Below are 10,795 nucleotides of genomic sequence, written 5' to 3'. Positions count from 1 at the left end.
TGGCTTTTAGGCATAGCCTTAAAATAAATCAGACTTCTGCTAAATATAGCGTGACCATATCATCCAAACTTGGACATTTTGGAGGGTGACAGATAATGTTAGTGCTAATTATGCCAGGGAAACAGAGATAAATAGGTGATGTACTAGACAAACCAAGACCTGAGGTCAGTCAAGTCAAATAGAAAATGAAGACCAGACATGAAAATACTGTATTTATACCCACTGCATTAGTACAGACATTAGGTGTTTGGTAAGCTAAAAAACTGGAAGAGATGTTGTGAACTATGACAACTTTCACTCCACCAGTTGTATAAAATTCCCAGAATGTAGTAAAACCTGATTAACCAGGATGGAACTGTAGAGACATTGCTCATCCTTGCTGAATAAACCCATCTTCTTATAGAAATGGCTAGAGAATATCATAAATTATATAATGCCAAATGTTTATAATACTTAGAAGAACAAACTGTTCTAAGTACCCTCCAGTAGTGCAGAAGACTCATTTGTATACAATTGAAATTCTGAGTAATTATCTGTCTTATTCCTTCACCAGAAGTTTCTCTAAAGATATCAACAAACCTGTATGAATGTAGTAAATAAGCCTTGTTTGAGTATGTATTTGAGCAACAAAAATTTGTTTCTTTACATATATTATCTAGCATATATGCATTACTATTAATATTATTCTAATTTGACCCAATTAATGAGTTTTGATTATATTATATAATTAGAGTATGTAAAATAAAACCATGAAATAAACTCCAATCACAAAACACATATCAAGTTTTGTGCATTGACATCAGACATGGTTTAATTGGAAATTCTTATTCTTTATTCTATTTTCAAAACATAAGTGCTTAAAAAAGTCTAACATGTCTTTTTATTATTGCACACTTAAAAAGAACAAAATACCAGGGAGAGTTTTCTGAAAATTTCCTTTAAAAGTTAAATACCACTGTTTGGGGATCATAGTGATATACAACTTAGAAAACCCAGAGAAAAGCAGCCATTGGTGTCAGTTCAAAGAAATGAGTACAAGGAGTGGTGACTTTTGCCTCTGACACTCCAGATGTATTTCCTGTGAGTGGGGTATACTTAGAGTCAGTAAAAAGACAAATGATTTCAGAATGGGTTGTTCTTTTCTTTAAAGGTGACTAGAAAAATTAAAAAGCGGGGCTGGGGTTGTGGCTCAGTGGTAAGGCGCTTGCCTGGCACACGTGAGGCCCTGGGTTCAATCCTCAGCACCACACAAAAATAAAATAAAGGTATTGAGTCCACCTACAACTTAAAAAAGATTTTTAAAAAGCTACTTACTATGTGTTTCCATTTGCAGGGAGAGAGGTACTGAAAAGGTGGGCCATGCGCTCTTTGTTTCCACCATCTGCTTTCTATCACTCTACTGGGCTCACTAATTCTACATACTTATAAGATGAAGTGTTTAGAGTCTCCCATCCCCACCCTCCCCATTCATGTTCTTGGAGAAAACCTTTAAAATATGAGGGAATGAGGGGGATTAAAGTCAGAAATTATCTGAGTGCAAATGGAAATTAGCAGTCTTTATTAGTAAACAGGGAGAAGGAAAATTATGAGAAACCTTTGTCAAGCTAGGCTAACTACACATAGGATCAGACAACAGAATTGAAGGCATTTTTAACCTACTGAGTTGTGTAGCCTGAGAGCAGTCATGTCTTTTCTCACATGAGACATTCATACTTACATGCTTACTTGGTCTGCCAAATGTAGATATAGGATAAGATATACAGATAGACCAAACTATGTGCTATTTTACTACTTATACATACACACACGTGCACATACACACCAAGAGATATTCATAAGAAACAGATATATGCCCATAGATATCAAGATATACAGGGACATGAGCACTTGGATTAGGAAGTGAAAATATAAGTGAAAGAGTTTAAGAATGGAGGCAGGGCAGGGAGTTGATAGGGGCTGGTTGGATGTGGCAAAAAGTGAGTAGATGAGTGAGGCAGAGACCAAGAACACAAGAGGAGAATACTTGAAAAAGCAGCTATAGACTGGACTGCTGGATTTCTCTTTGTTGAAGTCAGGCTCCAATTTTTGCCCCCATCTTCATGGCAAGGATTTGGTGCACAAGGCTGGCTGTAGGATACTAACCCACATCTGATGCCCTCTCAATTCCCCATGTGTAAGACAATCCCCAGGTATCTTCTCTCCTTTCCCTTCTCTTTGGTATTGGGGTTCTGGCTCCATTTATCTGGGTTGTTCCATGTGTTCTGCTACAAACACACCTCTGAGTAGTAGCAATCTTCATAAAATGTGATTTCAAGTGTTAATACAGGAATCCTCAAATGTACCTGCTGTACATGCATTTTTTTGACATTTTGCCAATATAAGAGTAGGTATTATGTGTACAGATACCAACAGGACAACAGTAAAGACAATAATTCTATGCAAAACTACTTCATCAGTGTGAGGCAACATGTGAGTGAAAAAAGAGCCCCTTGATCTGGTACTCTATTTTCCTAAGAAAAGGCACGTAGAATAGATATTTTCAACTTACAGCAGTGTAAAAATCTAACAGTTTAGAGTCTACTCACTTGAAATAATGTCCCAAAGCATCCACCACTCATATATACAATAAAACCACACATAAGACAAAACAAAGTTTAGGAATAAGTTACTATTAATATCTGTTCCCCAAACAGGAGTTAGAAAACTAAGCTGGTAACAGATCTATAGAAATAAAAACACATGCAAACTTTTATGAACCATGAAAGAATCAGAGACAATAATTGAAAGGCCTTGTTGAGCAGATGCACTGTAGGTGAGTGTCCAGGTAATGGTTCACTTCTTCTGAAGCAGTTAGTTTAACAGCAAAGTTCTTTTGGGAAGAAAGGGCAGGAAGGGGTAGAGGGAGTGATCAGGTGTTAACATTTCAGTTCCATGCACAATCAACTGAGAAAGGGACCAGCTGCCAAAAGACTCCTAGCAGCCAGGACCCAAAGCCCTCACTGCATGGCACAGATGCTGTGGGGCAGGAACTCTTGCACATAGGTGGCAGCTGCCTTGGAGAGGTAGGTCATGGTGCCAAACCTGCCACTGGGTGCACTGTCATACAGAAGAGTACAGATGCCAGATGCAGGATCTTTAGCCAACATGTCATCATCTGCGCCAAGGGTTTTCTGTTTGGTTGTTAAGGGTGAGAAAATAGGGGAAAGAAAAATTACTAATCCTGCTAAGTGAAATCCTGAGTAGTATAACACAGAGCCTCCTCCCCATTACCAATTAGTTGGTTCCTAGGTTGTTCAGCCAGGGAGGGATAAGGGTTATGCACAGAAAAGTGAATATAAGTTTCTAAAGATGCATTTTTCACTAGATCTCCAAATTATGTAAGTTATTTAAAAATCATTGCTTAGAATTTTCCCTATTACAGTGTAGTTTTGAAAGTTAAACATATAGTAATCATCAATTGTACAAGTCAGACCTGTTAATAACAGAAAAATGTTAACACTCACAAATCACCCTAGTGAAATTTTGGTTTGATACTCTCTAGTACTATTTGTATTCTTTTATTTTGTGTTGGATCATTATTTCTTAATTCAAATAGACCATAAGCTTTCTAAGGCTAGAGTCTATTATTAAAAGGGATCACATTTTCTAACACACTGATTGGCATCAATCTAGAATATTTAAAAGTAGGCCAGTCCTAGATGTATTCTTCTGCATCCTCTCACAGTGGCTAAGAGAATTAAATACCTATTATGTTTTGGATATTTTCCTGTTGAAAACAATCATACCCTTTCATCTTATGTACATCTACTCTTAATTCAGGCAACATTTGGAACACTTTCAATAAATAGTATTTTTACTGTGGTTAATTTCCTGGAAGTTTTATAAAGAAAATAAGAAAATGTAAAAATAAGTTTCACTTTAAAGCTTTCCTGTAGGTAAGTAGTAAAAGGAAAAGCAAAGTAAAACCAAAATTGAATTTTCTCTTTTCCTTAATAGTTCAGAAAGGATTTCTAACTAATAATTCTTACTAAGGTTTTAAAACTACAAAAAGCACTGTGATCAGGAGTTAAAATATAATGCTAATGCTATGCTTCAGGCTTTTCAGGGAAAAGCATTTTGCCTTCTGAGTTCCAGGTAACTTGATCAAAAACAAACCACCAAACACATGGTGTGAAAAGGGCAAATAAAGGGAGGTTGGAATTGATTGGTACACATTGTATGCATGTGTGCAACTATCACATTGAACCTGATTAATATGTATAATTAATACATGTTATTAAAAATCAAGTAAAATGGCCTGGGGTTGTAGCTCATTGATAAAGCACCTGCCTAGCATGCATGGGGTCCCAGGTTTCATCCCCAGTACCACAAAAAATAAATAAATTTTAAAAAAATTAAAAAATAAAGTTAAAAATAATCTTGAAAGAAAGGAAGAGAGAAACATGACAAAATACAGAGGCCATCCTGCAGCCCACTTCCTTTGCAAACACAGCTGAGTCACTGAAGGGGACCCCGAAAAGAGCTATGAGGAAGAAGGAACAACCAAGTGATCTTGGCTTTCTGAGGAACTTGGAATGCAGTCAGCTTAGTGTCAAAGTTCTCCTCTGAGAAAACAACTGGTTTACCTACCTGTTCTTGAAGGAACAAGTCATTAGCAATATGCACTATTTTTTCCACAGCAATGATGCTTCCGATGCTATGAATTTCAATGTCTGCTAGCATGGTGAGGACAAGGATGGCTTCAACCAGAAGCTGGCGGTACTCTGGCTGAGGTACACGATTCAGGACAGATTCCACATGGACAGAGAATTTAATCTCACCTGGAGTCATCTGTGACATAGAAAAAGAAAATCACTTCCTAGGAACTCACCGCTTAGGTGACATCAATCACCTGCTTTGAAAGGCAGTAAAAATACTGAAGCCATGAGCATGGTTTCAGCCCTTTTAATGTAATGGAGTAAGTAAATTGGTTCAATCTTTTTGGAAGGCAATCTGGCAATGCAGAAGGAGAGTCATAAAAGTGTCAATGCCCTCTAACCCATAATCCTATTTCTGGGAGTTCATCCCAAGAAAATAATTCAAAAGAGGAAAAAAGCCCTATGTGCAAGAGTGTTTATAGCAGAATTAGTCACAAGGGTAAAACTAGAAGTAATGCAAACATGAAAATGGTTGTATAAATAATGACATGTCATAGCTTAAAACTTCATGAGTTTTTATGGAGCCATTTAAAAGTATAAATGTGATGACTGGATAAAGGACAAAGTCAAACTTAAAACTGCATATATGTGTTGATTGGAATTATGTAGAACATCTATATATTATTAGAACAAAGTGGGCATCAAGAATTATAAAATTATTTTATGGTGAAGGAGATTCAGGGATAATTTTTGGTAAAATTGTACTGAGTTTATAATATAGGGAGGCAATATGCTTGGTTTTAAAGTCCTGTCTTTGCCCAAAGAGCTGGGTTCAATTAAAAATCTTAACATAAAAAATCAATAAATGGGCAAAGGAATTAACAGAACTTCTCAAAAGCAGAAATTCAAATGGCCAACAAATATATGAAAAAATGTTCAACATCTCTAGCAATTAGAGAGATGCATGTCAAAACTGTAGTGAGATTCCATCTCACTGTAGTCAGAATGGCAATTTTCAAGAATACAAGCAACAATAAATGTTGGTGAGGATTCAGGGAAAAAAGTACACTCACACATTGCTGGTGGGACTGAAAATTGGTGCAACCACTCTGGAAAGCACTATGGAGATTCCGCAAAAAAACTAGGACTGGAACTACTATATGTTAACCCACTAACATATACCCAGCTAACCCACTCCTTGGTATATATCCAAAGGAGTTAAAATCAGCATACTGTAGTGATGCAGCCACATCAATGATTATAGCACCACGATTCACTATTGCCAACCTAGGTGCCCTTCACTGGATGAATGGATGAAGAAAATGTGGTATGTATACACAATGGAGTATTATTCAGTCAAAATAACTTTATGACATTTGCTGGTGAATGGCTAGAACTGAGACTGTCATGCTAAGTGAAATAAGCTAGTTTCCAAAAGTCAAAGGTGGAATGTTTTCTCTGATATGCAGAACTTAATCCAAAATAAGGAGGAAGGGAGATTAAAAAAGAATAGAAGAAAGCCAGTGGAGTAGACAAAGGAAAGGGGAATGAGGGGAAGAAAGGAAGGACAGGAATAAGAAAGTGGAAAGAATCTGATATAAATTTCCTATGTACACATATGAATATACCACAATGAATCCCACTATCATGTTTATCCACAAGACACTAATTTAAAACAAAATTATAAGTAAATAGCAGAAAGATTAAAAGAGTAGAAGAAAAAGAATGAGGGAGGGAAGAGGGGAGAGAAAGGGGAAGTATTGGGAACTGAATTAGAACAAATTATATTCCATGTTTTTATAATTGCATTAAAATGAATTCTATTGTCATGTATAACTAAAAAGAATTAAAAAAAGATGGATTCAAGTCTGACCTTGGTCAGTTTTGAGTTATATGACCTTGCATTATTAATTTCTCTAATTTCTTTTTCTTATCTGTAAATTTGGAATGACAATCCCTTCTTTGGCTATCTTACATAGTTGTGTTGAAGAGTAAATAATAAGAAAGCCTTTGAAGACAAAGGTACTATTCGCCTATGTATTATTACTAATTCTATTAACATTTTAATATTACTTAAATGCAGAGAAATGGCAAATAGGGAATATGCCTGAAGCATTATATTAACTTTTAATACTAGTGTCCCTAGATGCTGCCTGCAATAGCTCAAGTGTTTGTGAGAACTTCCTAGTGTCTGATTGATTATTTCTAGCTTATTAATACTACCTCCTTCATTGATTTTGCATAAAAGTTAGTTCTTTATCATTTTTTTGTGATTTGAACAAAAAAGAAAATACAAAAGCATCTGATAATCTGTATCTGTGGTCAGTGGCAGTGTTCTCCAACCATGGTTATTTATCAGCATCATTCTATGGATTAAAAAAATACAAGTCTGTAAAAAATTAAAAGCTAAATAAAAAAATACATATGCTCAGGCTCCCTCCATTGAGATTCTAATCCATAAATTGGAGATGGGAGCCCAGGTTACTCCAACATAAAATTTAGAGCTCAAGACTACTAATGGTTTACAAGCATCCTACTAAATAAAATCAGGGATGAGAAGAATGGGGGTATATGGGAATTCACTCATTCTTACATTTCTATTCCTTCTGACTTCTCCAGCTCTCACTTAATTTTACATAGCCTAATGCAATTTACCATCAAGAGAAGCTTTTCTTAGATAATTAATATAATACATAATTATTCTCTAATATTCCTATTCAATTTTTGAAAAACCTCTCATTTCTTCAAATGTATTTCATATTCAGATGACTTATAAAAAGGCATAGGTCTGTGACTTTGGAAAGTGATCACTGAAATAGTTTAGCCAGCAAGATCACTGAAATGCTTCATCATATACATGCAAAAGATACAGAATCTTACCTCTCTAGTGGTTGAAGAAGGAAGAACAAAACCTTCCACAGAAAGTCCATGACACTGCAAAGCAGAAAATACATGCCACCAGGAATGGGCTAACAAATGGGAGGCTCTAAGAAGACACTTTGTATTTCTAAGTGTGTTTCATGGGGTGTACACTGTGTAATCACAGGCCAGCAAGAGGTCCTGCAGCCCCATATAGCAATGGGATCATAACTACTAGGTGCCAAGATGCAGGGTTGGACTACAAAAAGGCCCAAGATTCATCCTCTATTTAGGGGAGTGAGATGGGTAGGGAAGATCTGCATTCTGGGAAAAACTAGCAACCTCCCTACCCCCCAAATATTGAGAGACTACCTGGGAGGATATCATGCTACATTCCAGAACCATCACAAAGAGACTTTCAGAAAGTCTTTTAGGTTGCAGGATAAACTTAAGATATGCATTTATTGAACAAGTACCATTACTACATGTTCTAGTTAAGCATCCCATGTCCCTATCAGTCCTCTTACCTAGCCCGTCTTTTTTCCATAAGCTTATATCTTTTAACACTCTAGATACTCATTTACTGTATTTACTATTTATTCTTCCTCTCTAGAACAATGCAAATTCTATAAGGACAGAAATTATTTAAAAAATTGTTGTCTTTTTTTGTATGAAAACTTAGAACAGTGTCTGGTACATAGTAGGTACTCAATGAAGAGTATATTAATGATATTTCATCTTTCCCAACACCTATAACTATTGATTTAATTTTTAAGAAGCAATGGGGATAAAAGATTTACAATTTTAATTTCTAGATAATTCAAAATGCTATATATGAAACAACCACAGAAAGATTCCAAAGCAAGAGGTTTGCTGACTCCATTAGACACATCCATTCCTTATTTCACATACCAAATAATAGTGTTTGTACAGAGGATTGTTGTCCTTCAAACACACGTGCAAAATTATTTTGTTACATTCAGATTCTTAAAGGGATAGATGGGAAAAACAAGGTATGTATTTGGTCTCTTACATTAGGATCCCAAGTTCAGATTTTGATTCTGCCACAAAACACTCAATATTTCCAGCCATATTTAAGTGTTCTTTCTTTTCTATTCCTTCATTTTACATTTACATGATCAGTACATGGTATCTGGGGCAGAACTGCACCTAATACATGTCTGTTAAGTTGAATTGCCATAAGATGTGCATAATTGGAGAAATAAAATACATATTTTTCATCACTGTGTTAAAGGAATAAGGTGGAAGGAAAACAAGTTCTGGGCATTTTTTGAATTGCCAGAGCCAATAATCTGAGGAATCAACTTTCACCTTTTCAAAAATAAAATAACCTGATCCTGTCTCTGGAAAAATAACAGTGTGCTAAGAAGAAAGACACTACTAAAGGTTTTGAAGTGCTGGATGAAGTATTCTTTAGGGCCTCATCAAGGGCAATGAAACAAAATCTGGCACCTGAGACACTTGAATAGAATCTAGGAATGAGTATAGTAGTCTTTCTGGTCCTCTAAAATTGTCACCATCAGAATGGTGTGTTGTACAATAATATATCTTTGGCAAAATGTGCCTTTGAAAGAAAAACAAATATTGATCACATCAAGAGTCTTTGGACTATTAATATCTTTATAATTTCACATTTGTTTGGTAGTTTTAATCTAAGAAAAAAATGTAGGTAAGAGATCCTTACACAAACTCCCCAGATGCTGCATTTGTTTTTCCACAGTGCTATGTAGTTACAAAACAACACATAGCTGCAGATACTATTTCCAGTTCACCACAGCTATAGAAGTAAGTGAGCTCTTCATATTTTTAAATCATGTGACTAACAGCAAATGTATCACAATGTCCCATAACATGCGACTAGGGCCCAAAACAGAGAAGTCGTGATTTTAAAAGCTACTTTAGAAACAACATCACTGCAACAATAATAGAGACTAAATTTTCAATAATGCCACAGTATAAATTCAACTCTTTCATTTTTATCTTTTCTTATATGATTTTTCTGTCTGAATATATGATCATAATTACACTGACATCATAGTTACATCATATCTCAAGCAAGGAAACCAAGGATTTCAAGAGGGAAAATAAAGAGACATCAACAATGTATTATGCTTACCTTCTGTAAAACTTTCCAAACTTTTTGATAAAATCCAACTGGGACTCTATTTAGGGCTCCATCCAACCTTCTCCGGCGTTGCCATTGACCTTGACGGCTATCTCTAGGTGTCTGCTGACCAAATGCACTAGGAAAGGACCCACTATTTGGAGTCATACAGGTTCCAGGGGACTTGGGAGAAGAGAAAGGAAAAACCATAAATCAGAAGTGATTTCTATTTCTCTGATAAAGTATTATAGCAAAGTGAACAATAGTCTGCCAAATTTTATACCACATATTATGTAAAATAGCCATGATAAAGTGGTAACAGGGAAGCTAGTAGACTTATATATAGCTAGTAGTGCTGTAAATCTGAACAATCCTTTTAGAAAGCAATCTGGTGTTATTTACAAAAAAAGAAGAACCTTGAAAATACTGATGAATGGGACATTGTTAGCTATCTCTTTACCTGGTTATCCCTTAAATTTCTAACTGGTCTACAGCTTTTTTGATTGCTCAAATGGGCCATAACACAAGCCTCAGTAAGTTTAAAAGGATTAAAATTCAATCACCACAATATAAATAAATTAGAAATCAGTAAAAGGAAGGAATTCAGGAAATTTAAATATATGGAAATTAAAGAACATACTTTTAAGTAACCAATGTATTAAGGAAAAAAGAAAAATTGGAAGTACTCTGAGATGAATGAAAACAAAAAACACTACATAAACTTATGTGATATAGTAAAAACAGTGCTGAAAGAGATATTTATGTTATAAATGCTTATATTGAAAGAATAAAAATCTCAAATCAATAAGCAAACCTACCTTAAGAAAAAAAGCTCAACTGAAAGAAAGCAGAAGGAAGGATATAATGAAGATTCAAGTGAAAAGAAATGAAGTAGAGAATAGAGAAATAAAAGAAAAATTAATAAAATCCAAATTTGTTTCTATGAAAATATAAATGAATGGAAAAATCTCTAGGTAGATGGACTGAAACAGAGGGAATAGAGGATATCAATTTCAACCTACATAAATGAAAAGAATCATAAGGACATACTGTCAGCAGCCATATGCTAACAAATCACATAACCTAGATGAAATGGACAAATTCCTAGAAAGACACAAACTGCTTTAAAAAGAAACAAAATCTGAATCAATTCATAATAGAGAGATCAGATTAA

The 10,795-nt window shown here is 35.2% G+C and overlaps 1 protein-coding gene across 3 annotated transcripts in view; it reads right to left on the bottom strand.

Moving 5' to 3' along the window:
- Positions 1-862: 862 nt before the first annotated feature.
- PHKA1 (phosphorylase kinase regulatory subunit alpha 1) overlaps positions 863-10,795 on the bottom strand; it is a 103,295-nt gene continuing 93,362 nt past the window's right edge. For all 3 annotated transcript variants that reach the window (XM_079123711.1, XM_079123712.1, XM_079123713.1), the window contains 4 exons: positions 9,634-9,804; positions 7,518-7,571; positions 4,630-4,830; positions 863-3,170 (listed from right to left, as the gene is read on the bottom strand). In XM_079123711.1, coding sequence (XP_078979837.1) covers positions 2,997-3,170; positions 4,630-4,830; positions 7,518-7,571; positions 9,634-9,804 — 600 coding nt within the window. In that variant the 3' untranslated portion in view covers positions 863-2,996. The remainder of the gene's footprint in view (positions 3,171-4,629; positions 4,831-7,517; positions 7,572-9,633; positions 9,805-10,795) is intronic.

The sequence above is a fragment of the Sciurus vulgaris genome (genome assembly GCF_902686455.1).
Source record: "Sciurus vulgaris genome assembly, chromosome: X".
In the NCBI taxonomy this organism is placed as follows: domain Eukaryota; kingdom Metazoa; phylum Chordata; class Mammalia; order Rodentia; family Sciuridae; genus Sciurus; species Sciurus vulgaris.
This window is presented reverse-complemented; position numbering and strand designations above follow the sequence as displayed.